Source organism: Oryx dammah, unplaced genomic scaffold (genome assembly GCF_014754425.2).
Source record: "Oryx dammah isolate SB20612 unplaced genomic scaffold, SCBI_Odam_1.1 HiC_scaffold_11210, whole genome shotgun sequence".
In the NCBI taxonomy this organism is placed as follows: Eukaryota; Metazoa; Chordata; class Mammalia; order Artiodactyla; family Bovidae; genus Oryx; species Oryx dammah.
The window spans coordinates 466987-489458 of NW_024080603.1; the positions used below are offsets into that span (position 1 = coordinate 466987).

Below are 22472 nucleotides of genomic sequence, written 5' to 3' on the forward strand. Positions count from 1 at the left end.
CAGTAATCCCAGTCTATGCCCTGACCAGTAATGCTAGAGAAGTAGAAGTTGAATGGTTCTGTGAAGACCTAGACCTTTTTAGAACTAACACCTAAAAAAGATGTCCTTTTCATTATAGGGGACTGGAATGCAAAAGTAAGAAGTCAAGAAATACTGGAGTAACAGGCAAATTTGGTCTTGGAGTACAGAATGAAGCAGGGCAAAGGCTAACAGAGTTTCGCCAAGAGAATGCACTGGTCATGGCGAACATCCTCTTCCAACAACACAAGAGAAGACTCTACACATGGACATCACCAGATGATCAATACTGAAACAGATTGATTATATTCTTTGCAGCCAAAGATGGAAAAGCTCTATACAGTCAGCAAAAACAAGATGGGGAGCTGACTGTGGCTCAGATCATGAACTCCTTATTGCCAAATTCAGAGTTAAAGAAAGTAGGGAAAACCATCAGACCATTTGGCTATGACCTAAATCAAATCCCTTACGAATATCAGTGGAAGTGACAAATAGATTCAAGAGATTAGATGTGATAGACAAGAGTGCCTGAAGAACTATGGACAGAGGTTAGTGACACTGTACAGGAGGCAGGGGTCAAGACCATCCCCAAGAAAAAGAAATGCAAAAAGACAAAATGGTTATCTGAGGAGCCTTACAAATAGTGAAAAGAAAAGCGAAAGGCAAAAGAGAAAAGGAAAGATACACCCATCTGAATGGAGAGTTCTGAAGAATAGCAAGGAGAGATAAGAAAGCCTTCCTCAGTGATCAGTGCAAAGAAATAGAGGAAAACAGTAGAATGGGAAAGACCAGGGATCTCTTCAAGAAAATTAGAGATACCAAGGGAACATTTCATGCAAAGATGGGCTCAATAAAGGACAGAAATAGTATGGATCAAACAGAAGCAGAAGATACTAAGAGATGGCAAGAATACACAGAAGAACTATACAAAAAAGATCTTCACGACCCAGATAATCACTATGGTGTGATGACTCACCTAGAGCCAGACATCCTGGAGTGCAAAGTTGAGTGGGCCTTAGAGAGCATCACTACAAACAAAGCTAGTGGAGGTGATGGAATTTCAGTTGAGCTATTTCAAATCCCCAAAGATGATGCTGTGAAAGTACTGCACTCAATATGCCAGCAAATTTGGAAAATTCAGCAGTGGCCACAGGACTGGAAAAGGTCAGTTTTCATTCCAATCCCTAAGAATGGCAATGCCAAAAGAATGCTCAAACTACTGCACAATTGCACTCATCTCATACGCTAGTAAAGTAATGCTCAAAATTCTCCAAGCCAGGCTTCAACAGTATGTGAACTGTGAACTTCCAGATGTTCAAGCTGGTTTTAGAAAAGGCAGAGGAATCAGAGATCAAATTGCCGACATCCACTGGATCATAGAAAAGCAAGAGAGTTCCAGAAAAACATCTACTTCTGCTTTATTGACTATGCCAAAGTCTTTGCCTGTGTAGATCACAACAAACTGTGGGAAATTCTTCAAGAGATGGGAATACCAGACCACCTGACCTGCCTTTTGAGAAATCTGTATGCAGGTCAGGAAGCAACAGTTAGAACTGGACATGGAATAACAGATTGGTTCCAAATCGGGAAAGGAGTACATCCAGGCTGTATATAGTCACCCTGCTTATTTAACTTATATGCAGAGTACATCATGAGAAATGCTGTACTGGATGAAGCACAAGCTGGAATCAAGATTGCAGGGAGAAGTATCAATAACCTCAGATATGCAGATGACCCCACACTTACGGCAGAAAGCAAAGAAGAACTAAGCCTCTTGATGAAAGTGAAAGAGGAGAGTGAAAACGTTGGCTTAAAACTCCACGTTCAGAAAACTAAGATCATGGCATCCTGGTCCCATCTCTTTATGGCAAATAGATGGGGAAACAGTGGAAACAGTGACAGACTTAATGTTTTGGGGCTCCAAAATCACTGCAGATGGTGATTGCAGCCATGAAATTAAAAGATGCTTGCTCCTTGGAAGAAAAGTTATGACCAACCTAGACAGCATATTAAAAAGCTAAAGACATTACTTTGCCAACAAAGGTCCTTCTAGTGAAAGCTATGGTGTTTCCAGTAGTCATGTATGGATGTGAGAGTTGGACTTGAAGAAAGCTGAGCACTGAAGAATTGATGCTTTTGAACTGTGGTGTTGGAGAAGACTCTTGAGAGTCTCTTGGATGGCAAGGAGGTCCAACCAGTCCATCCTAAAGGAAATCAGTCCTGAATATTTATTGGAAGAACTGATGCGGAAGCTGAAACTCCAATACTTTGGCTATCTGATTCAAAGTACTGACTCATTGGAAAAGACCCTGATGCTGGGAGAGATTGAAGGTGGTAGGAGAAGGGAACAACAGAGGATGAAATGGTTGGATGGCATCACTGACTCAATGGACATGAGTTTGAGTAGGCTCTGGGAGTTGGTAATGGACAGGGAGGCCTGCCGTGCTGCAGTCCATGGGGTTGCAAGAGTTGTACAAGACTGAACGACTGAACTGAACTGAATGTTACTCAGCCATAAAAAAAAAGAATGAAATAATGTTATTTGCAGGAACATGAATGGAGCTAGAGACTATCATACTAAATGAAGTAAGTCAGAGAAAGAACTATCACTTATATGTGGAATCTGAAAAAAAAAAGGATGAAAATGAACATATTTATACAACAAGCTCAGAAACTTTAGAAACAAACTTATGGTTACCAGAGGGGAAACGTGGAGGGAGGGATAAATTAGGAGTTTGAGATTACCATCTACACACTACTATGTAGACAATAATCAATAAGAACCTATTGTACAGCACAGAGAATTCTACTCAACAGTAGATAATACTCTATAATAACCTATATGGGTTAAGGATCTGAAAAAGAATGGATATATGTATATATGTAACTGAATCACCTAGCTGTATACCTGAAAGTAACACATTGAAAATCAACTATTATCCATCATAAAATAAAAATAAAAACAAATCTCAGTGAAAAGCTGTTTATCAAGTGACATTACCAAAAGAATCTGTGATTCAGAGTAGACTTATATTTTGTGTTCTCTAGAATTTCCTCCAACGATATAATAAAACTCCTTTAAGCTTTGGAAATACGTCCTTTGAAGAGTTAAACACATGTTTATCCAGTTATCGGCCATCCATTGAGTCTTCCACACACATCGTCTGTGCTGAGGATGCAGAAAGTGTTCATGTGCTCCCACCATATCTGGCCACAAGCAGGTGACATTTTTTTTTTTAAAGTAACATTTAACACCTTTAGGCCTGGCCTCTGTCATTAAAGGTAATCATTATAAAGCATAACAAGATATTCTGTTTGTGGGTAACATCTTACCATCCCAAGCGTCAAACATGTCTGTTATGAAGTAGTCAATAAAGGAGATTTGGGACTTGGGGATGCTACAGGTATTCCGGTCAAACACTGGCATCACTACGGGTAGCCCCTGTCTCTTCTCTTCATCCGTCTGTAAGAAATAATACACACAGGGCTGTAGGGGACATGAGGAGGTGTCACAGTAGCATCGAGTTTGTGAGAACCACCCTTTGGAAAGGGGTCATAATCCAGTTGTATCGATCAAGAAATAGGCTCAGCATTTCTCAGGGCTTACATAACAACTACCTGATGAGCTGCAGTGACTGGATTCAGGTCTTCTGACTCAAATGTGTGAGATACTACCTTACAGCTACCCACCCCCCACCCCGACCCCACCGAAGCACTGATTTCTGGATTCATACCCTCTTTTCTAAGATCTGTTTTCATGATTGCAAGGTCGACCACTTTCAAAGTAGCACTACTAAATACTAAGTGGAGTTTACACTGAGGGTAGAGGAGCAATGGTGGGTTTAAAGCTGCAGACGTCTCAGCACAAATCGAAGAACTGGAACCAAGCTGTATCAACAGACATTGTATTATTCACTGTTATATGCTTGCAGTTTAAAAAGAAAGTCAGTTTCACTTAATGTCTAAATGAAAGCAGAATTATTAATCTTACTAAACTTGGCCTTTGAAAATACCTTTTTAAAATATTCTGTGTGACAAAACCCGAAGTATACAGAAAGCCCTTGCGCTGCACATCCAAGGGTGTGAAGGTTGTCTGGAGGAAAAGCAGGTGGGCAGTTGAGCTGAACTCGATTCTCTTTTTCATGGAATAACTATTTTTACCTGAAAAGAATGACTGACAAACTGTTTGGCTGTCTGTACTGGTAATGCATGCAATTCTGATGATACGTGTAAATTGAGCATTTTGCACATTGAAGTGTATGTTTATAATGCCTAAGGTCCTAATTCACAGGACTGAAGTTAAAATCCACACTTACTGGTGGTGTACTGAGCCAGAGACCGGCTGGCCAGAAGCCTCATCTGTAACTCGAGTTTTAGGTCACATTGTCGTGTGAACATGTCCTTTATGGGAAAAGGACGCCTACACAGGCAAATTACATTAAAGAACTTAAAAGTGGTTCTTTCCCATTCCCCATTCACAGACTTTGAGACTATCTAGGAGTAGGATTTTAAGTCTTCTCTGTGGGTCCTGGAAAGCCCCATTAACGGTCTCCTACCAGTTTCGGCTCAGCTTGCTCATTTCAGGTCAGTCGATCAGGCAGCCTTAAAATATCCACTGCTGTTCAAGGAGAGGTTTGGGGTTTTTTTTCCCCCTTCTCTTTCTGGCAAGCTCAGAGCTGGCTGTCCTAATTCCCATGGACTCTCTTCCTATCCTTGAAAGCTACAGCTAACTTCCTGCATCCTTAGCTGGTTTTTGCTCTGCCAGCCCTTCTAGACACCATTGGCTAGTCTTTACCCTGCCTCAGTAGTACATTCCAGTGATAGCGGCACTTCCCCTCCCCAAATAATTACTTGTAGCCACTTGGGATATGTTTGTCTTTCTGTCCCACATCATAAACATTAGTCCCTAAAGCCTCTTCTTTGGAAGTAGGCCTCTATTTCAAATGGCATCTTACGGTCTGCTACTTTTTAGGTTATTCTTCAACTCTTCACACTGCCAAAGTTCCTATTCTTATATAGAAATTCTATGTTTCCTCTTTACTAATTTTGGTCATAACACTTGGTTCTCTCAGAATGTCCTTTCTCATTTCTAAATTTTGAAATCCTTAAAAAAAAAAAAAAAAAACCCAGCTCTAACACCTTTTCCACCTTTCTAGATAAAAGCCCTTCTTTTATCTAGGAAAAAAAAACCCAAAACCTTTCTGAACTCTTAGGACTTAACATATACCTTCTTTAGAAGTGTTTTCACTTAAAAAAATACATTGTGTGGACCTATTTATGGCTACATCCCCTACTGCATTATGAGGTACCCTCAGGCAGAGATGTATCTTATGTCTGTGTTTCCCACAATACAACATAGAGATGATAATCTGATGAATGAATGGATTTCCCAGTTTTTGTGGTAGTTCAGGATCTAAAAACTTGAGAATGAAAAGAATCCCAAAGGCTCAGTTTCTCTCCTTCCCCCTAGAGAGACTTTGAGTAGTGACCAGCCATACCAGTTAGTCTCTTGAGGACCAGAATTCTATTCCAGGCAGGGGTGAGCCATCTCTTTCTGAGGAAGAGTCATTTAACTTGTTCACTCATGGCGCTTCCCCAGAGAGGCAGCCCACCTGTGCAAAGTACTCCTCAGAGATCCTGCCAGCCCATTCAATGCACAGGTCCAAGGGGCGGCAGGGGTTGGCTACGTCCGCACACTTAATCATCATGCGTTTGATCAGGGTCTGGTTCTCAGGGAAGTTCTTCCCGGGAGGGCTGCACTCGCAGTCGCTGCTGTCAATCTGGAAAGCAGACAAGGGTTGGTTCAATACAATGGTGAAGCCCACAAGAGTCAACTGGCTAGATACTAGACGGCGGTCACCCAGGCCACCTCAGGCATGAGACGTGATTGAAGGAGGTGTTCCCAAATTTAATTCCATATATGGTACGCTGACATATTCAAGCAATACAAACACATAGGGCTTAAAAGTTCAGTGTTCCTATCACCACCCACCTTGTGGTTTTGTTTGCAACCAGTCACTCCCAATTTACCTGTCTACAGTCTTCAGATACTGATAGACATTTAATGAAAATCAACAGGAATATAATTCTTTAAAGCATCTAATTTTGAGGTCTCCCGAGAGCCCAAAGAACAGAGAACTAGAAGGGCTTTGAATCCTCTAAAACGCCACCATTTATTCCAGTCTCAGCTGTCTGCAGGGTCCTCTCATCGTCGTCTTTGGGCCTACTTCCTTTTGTCACCACTGGCTTTATTTCAGGGCTCTTCTTTCAGGGAGTTCAGAGTTGCTATGGACACTCAATCTGTTCTTGTTGCCAGGGGAAACAAGTGGCCAACACTTTCAGCCCTTCCCTACCAACTCCAAGTAAGTAGCCATCTTGTATTCAAGACGGAGAGAAAATGCTTTGAGGCCAGAGTATAGGGTTTAACGGAAATACACTCTGATGTGTATTATTACATGTGAAATGCTTACCTCAGCTGCCATTGGCTTGTTGATGCTGTTCACAAACTTGTTCACATGTTCAAAGTGTTTTGTCATCTCTGTTGCTAAAACCATGTCAATAATAGCTTGGCGCAGTGTTCGATAATGGTTCCTAAAATAACCAGAGGACAAAGGGCCTTTGTTCAAATCATGCCCCCTGAATTAGGACTGTTCTGCCATTTCACCACACTTCCCACAATCCAGGAGGAAGCTAGGGGCACTGAAGAAATGAGCGAAGACCACAAAAGAGTTTCCCTGCTCATCTTCCTACCAAACCAGGACTTGGTGACACTATACCATCTTCCCAAAGATAGCTGACCCTCATATGACTGTGAGTATTAAAAGAGGCACCACCTGTCACATGGGCACTTATTTTACAAGGTGATGCCCTTCTGTCTGCCCTTGGCAACATCAGAACAGCAAGGCAGGAGGAAATGACGAGTTCTTCCCTGTGAGGCTGGTGCAGCAACCTGATGAACTGTCCCCTGGCTTTCACTGCAGACACAGTGATTCTTATTACAGAGAAGTCTTGTCATTTCCTTTGATGACAGCATTGGAAGAGTTTTCCGATTAACGAGCAATTGTCTACATTGCAGTTACACAGAAGTTGTAATGGGAGGAGCAGCAACCCTGCTCAGTCACGCCCAGTTCCTGTCATCTTTTTCTAAGTCCAGGAGCCAGAATGAGGAACTGAATCAAACTGGCTATCGGCAACAATTCCTCCTCTGAAAGTTTTAAAAACGGAACCTGATACTGACGAAGCCCTCAGCTGAAGGTGGAATAACTGAATATTTTCATATTATAATAACGAGATTTCCTCAGGTTTCTAGAGACCAAGATGATCGGTTCGGGTTCATGGTGACAAGTGATCACTGAGGCCCGAGCGAGCTCTGCACTCTCCTTGCACTGCCCTCTCCCGGGGGGGGGGGGGTCTTCTCTCCAGCCTGGCTGCTACTGTGTTGGAAGTATTCAGTCTGACTGCAGGGCCGTGTCAGGTGAGAAGAATGTCTCCTATCTGCTCACATGTGGCAAACTCACCAGAGGAGAGAGTATAACAGTGAGGGGGGAAGCCGCCCCCCCCCCGCCCCCCGTGGACTCCAGGAGCTCTGCTGGGACTGGGGAACACCGTCTCCTCCTGAGTTAGGATTTTAAGTGCCCAAAAACTGAGCTGGGGAAAGCTGGGGAAGGATACATTTCCTCGAGTTACACCAAAGACAGGATGTCCTTTTGAGAGAGTAGAAATATCTGTTACATTTATCATTAGCAATAATCTATAGAAATCTTTGCAGTATATAAAGCATTTTTATGAACTCACTGGAGACCAAATGGAGTTTAAGAAGATGAAAACAGTCTAAAAAGTACAGTTAAGATGAGAAGGGCAAGGCTATTATTTTACTGTCTGATACAATGGGAAAACTATCATTATTTCCTCTTCCTCACCAAGAGGAAGCTAAGTACTTGGAGAAGTCAGGGAAAACTGAGTTTCCGCCTTACATTTTACAAACCCAATCACAAGAGCCTTAGCACACAAACCTGTCGATATTCTTGAAAATGTTGCATTTGCTGTCCTTGACCGTGAGCTGGAAGGCCAGGGCTGTGTGGTGACTCTCCAAGACAGCGGTGTCATTATAGAGCACAGCGAGCTCACTGCCCGCGTTGCACAGGAAAGAGTTGGTCCTTCCCGGGTGGTCCACGTCGTGGACTGTGGCAGCGATCAGGGCGGCCACCTCATCCAGCTGATCGAGGCTTCCCTGGGGCCCGGGGGAGGCAAGGTTGAGTGTTACCCACTGGATAATGGAGACCTACACTCATCCCTGTCTCCCAGGAGGGCATACGCCAGGGGATCCTTCTCTGACTTCCTAGAAGTTAAGAGGCCACCTAGGATACATCACATCACCTTGCTGTACCGTGGATTATCTGGAGGGAAACAGAAATCTGAGTTGCGGTTATAATGGATACCTAAATTCTTTCTCCAGAGTCCATTTACTCTAGTTGTCCTGCAGGAAAGTGACAAACAGGAGTGCGTGCAGTGTGGTCTAGTGCCCTGACTCTTCCATAAGCGGACGGAGAGGAAAGTGGCCTAGCATCACGAGTGTTACTTTACTTGCCTACTTCTGAAAAGACTGAGAGTGTGGCAGCAAACAGCACAGATGAAACAACAGATAACACTCTCCACACACAGATAAAAGGAGTAGAGCCAAGTAACATAAGGGGATCAAGGGCAAGAAGAATTTTCCCAGGAAAACTGACGCTAACGGGGCTCTCACAGTCAAGAAACACAATTTCACTCTGGGCCAGCAGGTGGCAAAGGCAAAAAGGGAGACCCCTCTTCTTAACGCACTCATTATATAATTAAAGAACACAACCCAGAACATCACCCACAGGTTTTCTCAGCTCACAGCTAGAGGAAGAAGTTATCCAATGGCCTGCTGTTGTAGAAGACATTGTACTTTATGAATTCTTTCCTTCAGCCACCATTTATTGGAGGCTTGCTGAGCGCCAGCTGTCTTGCAGGCTGCAGGAGTTACGGTGGTGAATTACTCTGGCATGGTGTCTGTGCTAACACAGCTGGCCACTTACTGGGGAAAGCATAAGTAACTTACTGGAAGGTGGGCTAAGGAGGTACGTGCAGGTGCTTTGTGAGTGTAGCCATGAGGCCTGGTCTCGTTTAGGGCAGTGCTGTCCTTTCAGCTTTCTGTGCTGATGGAGAAGTCTGCATGTGGGCTCTCTAATACAGTAACCCCCCATCCCTCACGGCTCCTGGATGCTTGAAATGTGCCAGTGCACCCAGGGAATGCAATGTCTCATTCTGTTTTAATTAAATGTGGCTTCTGGCTACTCTGGATGATGCAGAGGGTGTGCAAGAATGGGGTCTCTGAGGGAGCGATTTTTATGCTGGAAACGGAAGGATAAGCAGGAGTGAGCCAGGCAAAAAATGGCAAGGGAGAGAAATCCAGGCAGATCAGTCAACATGATGCTTCTGATGCGAAACAAAGTGATTTACGAAGAGGGACCTTAAAAGAGCATCATTGTGACTGAAGGGTAGTGAGCGAGAGGAAAAGTGGTTCCCAAGATGAGGCTCAGGGTAGGGGGTGGCGTGGGCATAACTTTTGGTTTTCCCGAGTTGCTTTCCTAGGCTGTTGGAGGAAAACCCTGCAAACTGCTTCTCAGATGTGAACCGGTAAGAAACAGTGATTCTGAAGCTCAGCCCTGAAAACTTTTCTGAAAACTGTCCCTTCCAGAAGGAAGACATTTCCATTTTCAGACTGACCTCCTGGAGCTGGGGGACAGTCCTGGCTTGGCCTTGGTCCATATGAATCACCCTCTCAAGTGGGCAGAGCAGTCAAGGCCATTCTTGGTTCTTCCCAGAGACTGATGCTGTGATGCCCAGGGTGAGCAAACATGCCTAGCCCCCTTTTGATGCTGGTTCGGAGAGGCCATGGTAACCCGCAGGGACAGTCAGGGGCCCAGGCTGCCCCTGCTTGGCCTCCATGCTCACTGATTCTCCCTGTGCAGTGAGGCCTGTGAGGCCCAAACTTTGGGCCTCCAGCCAGTGCTCTTGGAGTGTGTTCTATCTTGCTTGGAGTACGGGGATGATTTATTTTAACATTCTTCAATGACATAGATTCAAGCGACTAGAGTAGACAACAAATAGCATTAGAGGAGACATGCCCTTCCAGCTTGCGCTGATTCGGACCCTGCCCTTTACAGTGCTATCAGGGCCATGCCCTGAGTTTTGGTGGGCACTGTCTATTAAGGCAGTGTCTGATAAATGCAAGGGAGGCAGGGAAAGAAGGCCAGGCTGCTCACTAGCAGATGGGAGGAGCGAGGCTCTTCCCACAACAGGGACGACTGTCTGTGGAAGAAACCCCCTGCCAAACCCACGGGAGGAGGAATGCAGACATATCTGCAGTGCTGTCTTCCTTCAGCCAGCAGGGTCAGAATGGACTCCATCCTAGATCAGCCTTTGCAACAGCTCGTTTACTAGGATAAACAGTCACACACAGTCAATAACAAAAGAACGCTGGCTATCCTGACCTCTCCGCTAAGAGTGGGTCCTAGGAACAGGTAAGGTGGGGAGGGGGCAGGGTCTGTAAGGCGCTGAAGGACAATGCCGGCTCTGCACACGATCTGGCTGAGGACGTGGAGCTGTCAGTGACGTTAAGAGCTTTCGCCTTCTAAAGAAGTTAGGGGTGACCGATGACATGGGGATTTGGTAAGATCATTTTTCTGACTCTTGAGCAGCGGAAGCAGGTCTGGTGGAAGAGGCCTCAGGAAGCGCTTCATAGTGGACTAACCAGTGATCTTGGGCTGCTACTAAACCTTTGAGCTCAGGAGTCCCTTCCAGCCCAATTCTCCAGGGTTCCTTGCCACTCTAAATTATTTGATTCTTTGGCCTCTTAGAAAATGTCTTTTGGATTACAAGCATTGTATCTAGTCTTAGACTTATTTGTATTGCTATTTGGGCATTTAATTAGACTCTGAATGCTCTAGCAGAACAAATAATTTAAAGAAAATTTCTTATTTTAGGGGAGGGAGAGTAAAGGAGATAATAAAGTGATTAAGCATTCCCTAATCGATCAAGCATTTAATCTATATTTTTTCTAGAGTGATTCTGTTTAAGAAGACTTCATCTTGAACTCAAGGCTGCAGTGCCTACAGGTCAGTTTGGTCTCAGTGTTAATGCCCAAGCTCCTGTCCTCGTTTGACCGTGTGCAAACTCTGCTGTATCATCTCTCATGTGGAAAATGGAGGGATGTGAAACTGGAGAGGAATCTGGAAGTGTTTTAGCTCCTCACAGAAGGAGAAGCCTGCATGTTGTGGCTGCAGAAGCCCAGGAGTGCCGCACTTAGGGAAAGCCTGTGCACCGCAACGGAAAGCCCATGCAGCCAAAAACAGTGCCATAGAAACAGGCTGTTATCACCTGTAATACCACCTTTTTAAAAAGAGAGAAAAACCTTACAAAAGCATCGTCCTTGAACCTCCCTATTTGCTTTCTTGCTGATGAAAATTAATGCCAGGGTCAGTCTTTGACAACACTGAGAAGGCAACACCGCCCCCTCCGTGTGTCAGTGCTTTTTCTGCCCCTTTTGCCTGTCCAACTACCACTCTCCTTGAGCACCTAGGGTCTAAGACTAAGTAAGGGAACGACTGCACGGTAAGCATCTGCAGGTTGATGTCAGTCTGTCTCTATAGCACTTGTTCCAAGGGTATGAACTTTCTAAGCTTCACTTCTAATTGTAGCAGCAAAGAATTACAAGCTGCACTGAAAGTGATGATAGCTGGAAAAGAGGGGAGCCGGGGATCTCTTGCAGCCACATGTGGGGTATACACAGAGCTGCCCTGCAAACCAGCACCTTCAACAATAGTGCTGACTTCTCGGACTAAGGAACTCGGAACTCTTCCAGAAGTATAGAAATCATTAGCATACAGATGAACACAATTCACACCTATACAGAACACATACATACGTATATAAATCAGAAGGACGCTGAACGGTTCATAGCTATCTGGACTATAACATACTAATGACAAAACTCTGATCTTAAAAATGTAATCTCTAGACCTAGTAACCATTTGCTCTAATAATTAAGTTCTGTCCTCTAAGCTGGTATCATGAAGGGCTCCTAGTGAACATTTGGAGAATGGGTTTATGGATCAGCCAGACATGTAAAGGAGTCCCTACGGCAGCATAAATTATTATTTTAGGCATTTGGGGGAAGGGAGGACTAGGAGAAAAGGCAGTGTCTTTACAACACTGAAAGGATCAGTCACTTTGGTAGTTCAAAGACTCTGTCAAATTGGGTCCAAAATAGCTGTTTGCTTAATATATTATGAAGGTCGAGTTCTGAGTTCTCCAAAAGCTGTGCAGGTAACTAGATTGCGCTATCAAAATTCTACCTTCACTCTCTCCTTGCCGAGGAAGAAGGCTGTGGCGTGCAGGACGTCAGCGGCATGGGTGGAGTTGTGGTAAGCATTGGAAGAGTGGTAGTTGGCTTCAATCACCTGGAGCCAGGCCCGAAGAGTAGTTTCAGAACAGTGTAGAAATTCACATACTCCAAACCGGGAGAAAACTTTCAAGCCCAGGTAAACCAATGGCCTGAAAAACAGGAACATACACTCTGATTCATTGTATTAACTGCTCCAGAAACTGCTTTCTTTGAAGATACTGGGCAATTGGTTCACCTCCCTCCGATGCTTACTCCACAAGCACAGGGGCATAAAAATCGTCCTGTCCAAATTAGAAGGTGATAGATAGAGCCTCTCCTCCTCACCCGTCACTTCTTTAAAACTAGGTGCCTCGTGGTGGCTAATCCAAATGACTTCTAGACTGTCTCCAAGTCATCTGCCCTTCACTGGCTCTACAGCCAAGAAAGGCCTCTTACAGTCCCTCCCTCTGCTTCTACGTAAGCTCCACACTTCTGTGTTCCCTGAGGAAGTTACTGAGCCTGGGGACAAAAGATGTGGCTTGTGTGGGCTCAGCAGAGTCATGTCAGAGAGTCACTTATTTACAGGTGAGTTTCATTCATATCCAACACCCTTGGAAGAAATGAACTTATGTAATAGGAGAGGACTTTCTGAGTTATCGGGTCTTTCTCCTGCCTATAGGGTGAATCCAAGGAAGAGGCTACAGTGCTCTCAGACTCATGCTGTAAGCTGGAACTTTAACAAGTTCAGGGCTGAGAATGCTTAGAACTCTTGGCTCACTGGCAGAAAGGATGACCTGGCTAGATCTGAAGAAGACACTCAGTATTTCTTCATCCCGGGTTGCCACCAGGCTGATCCCAGCTCTTACCCGCTGATACTCCCTGCTCCATAGGGAGCTCACTCCAGGGACCATGGCCTCTCTGCATGATTGAAACTCCTCCAGCATGGCATGAAAAGCAGAGCCTGGGTGGTCACCTGTGGCAAGGACTCATCTCCCTCACAGTTTCCAGATGTGAAAGCCTAGAGTATGTCCATCAACCCTCCCCTGCCGGCAGCCAGAGAAGCCACGTACCTTTTGTGCGTCACAGCTTCCAGTTCAAAGATGTTGAACTCCCAGCTTTCCTCATTATCAAGTAATTGGGCGATGGAAGGGGGGACATCATTGATGGTTACTGGCATCGCAAGGTGACTATGACTCTGGTGCACGTCTGAGCAAACAGATGGGGCAAGAAGGGTGGGTAACTGGGGACTCCTGAGCGCTGCTGAGCACCTGTCATCTTCATGAGTGCTGCTAGAAAGTAAGTCTTGAACTTCCAGGGGCAGGAAGATTTTCACCTCAGGGTTCTCTTATACTTCTGAACTTCAAGATCCCCCAATAGAAAAATAATTCAGCTTAACTGAATTAACTGTTTAAATATAGACAGATACTCTGACAGTGCACAGAGAAGTAATTTGTATTAGGAGACCTGGTTTCAAATGTAGACCATAGAGATGTTTAAACTCCAATGAGACCAACAGCAAGTATCACAAACACCCTCCCCAAACAATAATCACAACACCGAGGGAGACAGAAGGCCAGAGACAGGTTACCAGCCACAGGTGGAGAGAGGACAACTTACTCTTGGTGAACACGTACTCGTTTCCTGACAGCCTTCTCAAGCCATCCTGGAATAAAGACAGATGCTATGAGAAGCATGCTTTCTATGCCATTATCATTATTCTCTCAGTTCTTTAATTAGCCAAAGGGATGTGAATCCTGAATAACTCAGTCAATCTGAAACTCCAGGTTGAAGCTCAAAACTGGATCAGAACAACAGCTACAGAACAGGGGATACTCCTTTTCTTGGCTATTAGCTGCAGGAGATGCAGAACCGAGAATTAAGTGGCTCTGGCTGCATTCAGGTCTCTTACCTGAGCTGTGAGCTAGCTCTGTTCTCATGCCATCTTTCTTTTGTGACATTGTGAAGCCACATCGATGAAATCACAAAAGTAATCTTGTTTTGGGTGCGTGTTCATTTGAAAGGACCCCAGGCATCCTCATGAAAGTGAGAGTAAAAGTCGCTCAGTCATGTCCAAGTCTTTGTGACCCCAAGGACTATACAGTCCATGGAATTCCCCAGGCCAGAATACTGGAGTGGGTAGCCGTTCCCTTCTCCAGGGGATCTTCCCAACCCAGGGATCAAACCCAGGTCTCCCGCATTGCAGGCGGATTCTTTACCAGCTGAGCCACAAGGGAACCCCAAGAATACTGGCGTGCATAGCCTATCCCCTCTCCAGGGGATCTTCCCAACCCAGGAATCACAGGCGGATTCTTTACCAACTGAGCTATCAGGGAAGCCCTAGGGACTGTTACTTTGGTGTCCTTAGACTTACATCCTGGGGAGCCAAATCCATGGGCCACATTTGGGGTATGATTTAACGTAACGCCTTTAGCGTGCTCAGTTGCTCAGTTGTATCGACTCTTTGTGACCCTGTAGACTGTAGCCCACCAGGCTCCTCTGTCCATGGGATTCTCCAGATGAGAATACTGGAATAGGTTGTCATACCCTCCTCCAGGGGATCTTCCTGACCCAGGGATCAAACCCACATCTCCTATACTGCTGAGCAGATTCTCTACTACTGAGCCGCTGCGGAAGCCCCAAAGCTTTTAAAGGTTGGGTTAACTTTTGACTAACATCTAAATTAACTTTTTTCCAGTTATAGTCTCTATCTTCTAACATGAGCTTTGCTGTTAGCCTTCAAAGGAAGTTTCTGGACTTGAGGTCTTGGGAAGGGCAGCACAGGGAGTGAACAGAATGCCCATGTCCCCCCATTTAACAGGCTCTTGAACTTTAGTCCCCAGATGTTCTTCAGTGTCAGTTCCTATCCTCTACCTTCTACCCGAGTACCTAATTAACTAGATCTTTGCTTAAAAGTCATTTATAATTGCTTAAATTATAACTGCTTATTTGTCATCCTGCGAAAGTATGTGCTAAGGTTTAAAGTGTTAATGAAGGGCTCTCCTGAAGTCACACGTAGAATCTTCAGGCCAAGAGCTTAAACTTTCAGAACCAGATAAACAGATGAGGCATTACGGCCATAGCTCTCCTGCCTCTAGGGCGGACATCGCAAGGGGCTCCTCTGTCGTGGTTTTTATGTTTTCCTTCTGCTTCTAATTTGCCTTTGTCTCTTCTCTTTCCTAACACTTCCTAAGAATAGGTGGAAGCTTGCACTGGTTCCTCACTGCCTGACCTGGAGAGGAAGCCCATGGTCTAGCAGCAGGGAAAGGACAGCAGGTCACTTGTTCTGGGAACCAGAATCTCCCCACAGCAGCTCTGCAGTGGCCGGCCTCCTAATAGACCCTTGCCAGTCTTCCTTTGTTTTTTTAACAGAAGTATTGTTGACCCTCAATGTTGAGATAGTTTCAGGTGCGTGGCAAAGTGGTTATACATATATGTGTGTGTGTGTGTGTATTCTTTTTCAGTTTCTTTTATATTATAGATTATTATAAGATATTGACTATAGTTCCCTGAGCTATTCAGTAGGTTCTTGTTGCTTATCTGTTTTATATATAGTAGTTTGAATCTGCTAACCCTAATCTCCTAATTTATCTCCTCTACCACCCCTTTCCCCTTTGGTGACCCTAAATTTGTTTTCTATATCTGTGAGTCTATTTCATAAATAAGTTCCTTTGTATCATGATTTTAAATTTTACATATAAGGGATGCCATGTGATATTTGTCTTTCTCTGTCTGGCTTACTTCACTTAGCTTGATCATCTGTAGGCCCATCCATGTTGCTGCAGATGGTATTATTTCATTCTTTTTTACTGGCTGAATAATATTCCAGTGTGGTGTGTGTGTCCTTTAGAAACAGAGTCTACACTGCATTGGGATGGGGGACCAAGGCCAACCCAGGGCCTTGAAAGGAACAGGAGGGTACTCAAATCACGGGGGCATCAGGGACCTTTGGTAAGAACAAGGACAATGGACCAGAAAGCCAGGCAACATTCAGCATCTGGTGGCAGGGCTGGACAGAAAACTTGAAAGTAAAACTCTTTGGTGCCCCAGACTTTGTTCTCCCGAAGAATTCTTCCAGCTTCAGTCTCCAATAAGAAGCACAAATGAATAATTTGAACTTTCTTATTTTTCTTCACTTGCTGATAGATGATGACTACAGACAGACAGATCACGGCAACACCAATAGGCCAGGACAAGGTCCTTAGAAGTCAGCCACTTCTAGTGGCTACAGACGGTGGCCCCTCCCCTCCTCCCTGTACTGAGCCACAGCAGCACTACTCTGTTTTTATTGATTATAAAAGGAACGCCATGTAAAGCTTTTATTTAAAGAAAGGATTCTACAGATAAGATTTTGGAAACTAGTGCTGTCATCTAAGTACCAACCCTTTCATTATATAAAGAGCCTGAGGTCCGAGGAAGCCAAGGTCTCAATGGATAACCGTGCCAGGTCAAGGGGAAGAAGTTAACAAGGGCCCCACTGTGATAGCTAGCCTTCAATCAACTGTCCATTTACTCATTACTGCAACATGAATTCTGAAGGACAAATTATTCATTTGTGTTCCTGCCACTGCTTCTAGTTAGCTCGCACAGCAGGTATTTCTACACCTGCCGGCAATAGTTTATCTGTCACATGTACTCGGGAGTACATTTAATGTCATCTGCCATGCATTTCCGGTTTTTTCTCATCACTCACAGTCATCAGCCCACCCACGAGATCACTGGTGTGGGGATCTTCATCTTTGGTACCCAGCTGAGGGGAGTACAGTTCCGTAGTTCGTAAAATTTCTAAAACTCTGTCCAAGGCTTCTGCCACTGTGACAGGACTGTTTTCTTGGGCTGCGTTGATTATATTTATAACCTAAGGAAGGAAAGAGAGAGAAAGAATAAATTTGAAGAAATTAGGGTTCTGCTTCCCAAAAGTCACTCGTGAGCCCAGAATCTAAAAGCAATTAGATGATAACACATCTTATTGTCAAAATGCCCGGTGTCTTCACGGCAGCACCTCATCGCACTGAGGCAAGCTTCTCTCGCCACCCTCTCTGGTGCTTCTCTCACTTCGGCAGCTACACCTTCTCAGGCTCCTCTGCTGATCTGTCTCCTCTAGCTCTCTGCTGCGAGCTACAGTCCCTTGGAGACTAATGCTGGGCCTCCCTCTAGCTCTACAGTTCTCTCAGAGATGAGCTCTTTCCTTTCCACGACTCTGGACACATATGACCTGCGTGCTGAGGACTCTCCAAAATTACACCCCAGCCCTGAACTCCATTTTGACCTTCAGATTTATATATCCAGTTCCCTGCCTGACCTCTCTACTGGATTATCTTATTTACATGTCAAAAACTAAAGTCATGACCTTGCTCCCCTCTTCCCAAAGCAAGCAAGTAAACATTAAAAAAAAAAAAAAAAGACAAGAGCTGCACTCCTTTGGTTTCTACATTGCTGTGGGAAAAAACCCCACTTCTATTAATCTTGTGCTCAAACCAAAACCTGGGAGGCCCTGGTTGACATATCACTTTCCCTCAATTCTCGCCCTACCTGACAGTATAATTCATCATCAAGAGAAACTGAAGTTACTCCCCAATATTTCTTGATCTACTCATTTCTCTCCACCTCGACTGCTGTAATTCCAGTGCAGCTGGCACCGTTCCTTGCTTAGGATTCTGGAATAGGTCCATAAGTGGCTTCTTCTCTTTCACTCTTGTCATCTCCAGTCCATCCTCTGCATGGCAGCTGGGGGTTCTTTTCAGTAAACATACCAGGCCATGTCACTTCCCTCCTTTAAACTCTTCCGTGGTTTCTGCTGCACATAAACCAGAACATACACTTCCTCTGGCTCAGCTGGTCAGAACACACTGAGCCTAGCACATCGCTGTCACCGAGACTCCCCGCTGCTCGCCAAGATCCAGTCACGCTACTTCCCTTCCCGTCCTCTGTTGCTCCGTCCCCTCCTCCCACCTCGGTGCTCGTCCCCTGCCGCGCCTGCTAGACTCCTCTTCTCCTAACATTTCTGCATCCTCCAGGTCTTACTGCAAATGTTACTTCCTCTACAGAGACCCTCCTTGACCACCCCTTTCACCCAACCAAAACAGGGCCCTAACCTAATTCTCCCTCACAGACACCTGTTGTTTTCCTTTATGACAGCGGTTGCCATTTATAACTATGTATTTAGGATGTGTTTATTTGTTTAATGTGTTTCCTTTACTGTAAACTCCATGATATTGGAAGTACGCCATTCGTCACTTTATCTCCAGAATACAGCGAGGGCTCGGTGGGCCTGGCTGCAGAGCAGAGGCCGCAGCTGCCACTCACCTTCGTGATGGGAGCCTCGATGGTCATGGAGTGGATCCGCGCCATGGATGGGTAGCGACGGTTCTGCAGACTTGGTGCTGGAGAGAAGTCAAGAAAGCTGAATCTGTTGCTGGTGGCTCAGCTGGGTTTCAGTGCAGCAAAGGAACCCTTCATGGACCGGGGGCCTGATTCTCACAGGACTACTGTCCTCCATTGCACCCCACAAAGCAGTGAATTCACCCATCTCTTAAACTGCTGAGGGCTCAGCCACTACTTGCCAGGGACTGCAAAGGCTGCTCTGGCCTAGAACTTTGATGACAGGAAGGTTTCATGAGTCTCAGGCCCACAGGGGGATTTCAGAGAGGGTTGATGGGATCCGGAAACCTCATTTCAAGAGCCTGACGATGCCCCAGGATTCACTTTCCCTAAGTCACTAAAGCCCAACTTGGGCAGGTCCATCACTTTCAGCCTTCAGCCACAGATCATGTAGCCAAATAACTGCCGTGTAGGCGGGGAGGTGTGATCCGTGACTAGGGTGGGGATAGGTAGGAGAATGAGGCCCCCTCATTCTGAGTCTTCAGGGTCTTAACACCAAAAACTGATGGTGGGTCTGGCTCTCATCTATAAAAACTGAGCTAGTCCAGCTGAAATCCCCTCATCCATTATCCTCTCCATCTATCTTCACCCGCAACCCACTGGGGAAAATGTCAGTCCATTTTTGTTATTTCATTTTTGGTCCCGATCTCTTGCATGCTGTGTGCTTTAGCCATCTTTCTCAATGAATTATCCATCTTATTTCTTTGGTCCGTGTTAGGTCAGCCGCTTCCTTCATGCTCACGTTTCCCACTGTGACCTGAAGGATAGCCGCTAAGAGGAACTCAGCTATTGAGACTGAGCTGCTCCGGTGGTTATGTGTCCTAACACATACTAGGACAGAAAGGAACAAGCCTAGCGTCATTTCGTAGGGAAGACAAACACTATAAAAAGTAAAAAAGAGTAAAAAGGCCTAAAATTTTTCTGCCTACAGGAAAAAAAGCCGGTTTAGTCAAAATCTACTCTTTGGGATTTAGTTTATATGCTGACGAATTCTTGAATATATTCCTATGTCATTTCCTACACTTTAAAGTCAAGGAAATATGAACTTCTTACCATCACTGCCTCGAGATGATATTGATTTCACATCAACGGACTCTTTCCTCCTGTTCTTGTATCTGAATGAATGAGACTCTAAGGATTTCAGATTAGTAATAGAGAGTGATTAGTTTATAGCTTATTCACAGCAAAGTTTACACATATTTTTTCCCTCATTCTCCAAAGAAAACAAGGTTACTTTTTAAGCACTGTAAAAATATTTTTAAAGAAATAGCGGACCACTCTGCCTTTAAATCCTCAGCACACACAGTATTATCAATAATGTTAATTGTAAAAAGATGCCCTTTTCTTGCGGTACCATATTACATTGTAGTGCAGCTTATTATTAAGGGTTATTTAGTTCCATTAATAAATATCTTCTTGAAAATAGACATTAAAACATGGGGAGAATTTTGAGGAGTTGTTTTTGACTTGAAGGATAAAGGACGGGAAAGGCTTCTGTGGGGTTATCTGAGGAAATAAACTGCTAGTCAAATCCATAGAGAGTTGAATTTATTTGAGAAATCAATTTGGACCAGTTTTAGGTCCCTCTGAAAAGTCAGACCTCTAGATGGTTTTCTAAGTTCTCCTGAGAATATGCTTTCATCAAATGATGCAGATCCCGGGAATGAAGAGAGGAAAACGCAATTTTATAATCCCAACAATTTCCAACCATTTAACTTTCACTTTCATCCCTGTTTTCTGGTGGAAAAAAAATACTTTAAAAATTCTGTGTCTTTGCCGACTTTGAATTTAACCCTCAAAATGTGCTGTCACATTAATGTGAAATCTAATTAAACAGTGCTACCGATGCTACCAATGAGGACCAAAGGGTGAACATGTCAGAGGGGGGGCTTCAGAAAGATACATTTTCAGGGCACCTGCTGCTTGTACGAGTAACCCATGAGCAAGGAGAAAAACTTAACCATAACACAGAGTTTTCCCTCGCTGCACAAATGTGCAGGTTTCAGCAGGGGAAATGCTTTTCTCAGACACCAATAAGTGACCATATTTCAAGAGAGAAAAAGAGACGCAGTGAGTTTTACAGAATTGTCTAGTGACACCAAAAAAGTACAACAGAACACAGTAATTAACAGAACCAGTTTCAGAGCCAAACTGCTGAAATTCCAATCTCCACTGCGCCATCTGAAAGCAGTGTAACCTTGGGAATGTTCCTTCTGTGTCTCGGTATCCACAAAATGGGGATGATTACAGCATCTCACTCACAGATTGTTGTGAGATGTAAACGAGTTAATTCATACATAGCACTTGGGACAGCCAGTGCCTGCTACGTAGTAAGTATACAGCTCATGTCCGTTATTATGAATCACATCTGTTCATCTGCATGTATAACTTCTTTTCAAGCACACATGGGATCATATTACAATATTATTTTATTACTTGTTATTACTTTGTAATATGTCTTCGATAAGTCTCTAGGTCACCTTTTTAACTATTTACTTTAATGTTCTTAAATATCTGATTCAATTTTAAACAGTTTAAATCAGCAACTATAGATAGCACTTTAAAAAATCTGATTCAAGTTTTAAAAGTTTAAATCAGTAATAACTAAATCTGAATTATATTTATATAGCTTAAAGTGGAAGGTGCGTGTGTGCTAAGGCACTTCAGTCGTGTCCGACTCTTTGTGATCCTATAGACCATAGCCCACCAGACTCCTCTGTCCATGGGATTCTCCAGGCAAGAATACTGGAGTGAGTTGCCCTGCCCTCCTCTAGGGGATCTTCCCGACCCAGGGATTGAACCCAGGTCTCTTATGTCTCCTGCACTGGCAGGGGGGTTCTTTACCACTAGCGCTACATGGGACGCCCAGAGTGGAGGGCAGAAGTATTACAAAGTTAATCTGAACAACAAAGCCTTAGGATCTTGCCTTAAATCGCCTAACTTGAAATATTTTACTATCCTTTTGTGTATTTTTCTTTCAGATCCTGCCTTAATAATTTTCCTGGCCTTGGATTTGCGCTTCAGTATTTCTTTAAAAGGTATCTAGAGTAGGCGGTACTTCAAGTGATATTGTTAGGATCATATTGCATCTTTCAAACCTGAGAAACTGATGGTTATTTGCAAGACACTGGTTTTGAGCCTATTCTGGAGCTTAATAATCATATACACCCATAACATTTGTTTATCAGATAACAAATTAAACCTGGCATTAAATATTTAAGATTAAATTCAGGATTAAAGAGCACAAGAGTTCCTCAAAGTGCAGTTTCCAAATAAAGCTAAACTAGAGAGACTATATACAGCCCAGGGTGGCTGGTTGAATTCTAAATCATCCATTAGAATTATTCAAAGATGGGAAATGCTTATTCTTTCAGACTTCATTTCAGCTAAAATTAAGAAAATCTTTAACAACAGAAAAGATCAAGGGTTTGCAGAAATTATTTCTTCAATAAAGGCCATTTAAATCAAAGAATTCATTTATTCCTTCAATCAACAGATGTTGTGGAATTTGAATTTAAAAAGACAGAGAAATGAAGGATGAGAGATTCAAGCAGCCATACTCAATGGCAAAAAAGGATATAGTGTCATCAATTTAAAAAAACAACAACCAGCTACCATATACTGAGCACCTACTATGCATCAAACATTGTGCTTTACTATTTACTTA

General features: G+C 44.0%; 1 protein-coding gene across 1 annotated transcript in view; it reads right to left on the bottom strand.

Moving 5' to 3' along the window:
- Positions 1-22472, bottom strand: part of LOC120860936 (high affinity cAMP-specific and IBMX-insensitive 3',5'-cyclic phosphodiesterase 8B) — a 113126-nt gene that overhangs the window by 5169 nt on the left and 85485 nt on the right. The window contains exons 11-20 of the mRNA XM_040236645.1: positions 19859-19936; positions 18731-18807; positions 17118-17282; positions 14045-14090; positions 13498-13633; positions 12399-12597; positions 8031-8248; positions 6489-6609; positions 5631-5798; positions 3352-3481 (exon numbers count right to left, since the gene is read on the bottom strand). Of these exons, the coding sequence (XP_040092579.1) occupies positions 3352-3481; positions 5631-5798; positions 6489-6609; positions 8031-8248; positions 12399-12597; positions 13498-13633; positions 14045-14090; positions 17118-17282; positions 18731-18807; positions 19859-19936 (1338 nt within the window). The remainder of the gene's footprint in view (positions 1-3351; positions 3482-5630; positions 5799-6488; positions 6610-8030; positions 8249-12398; positions 12598-13497; positions 13634-14044; positions 14091-17117; positions 17283-18730; positions 18808-19858; positions 19937-22472) is intronic.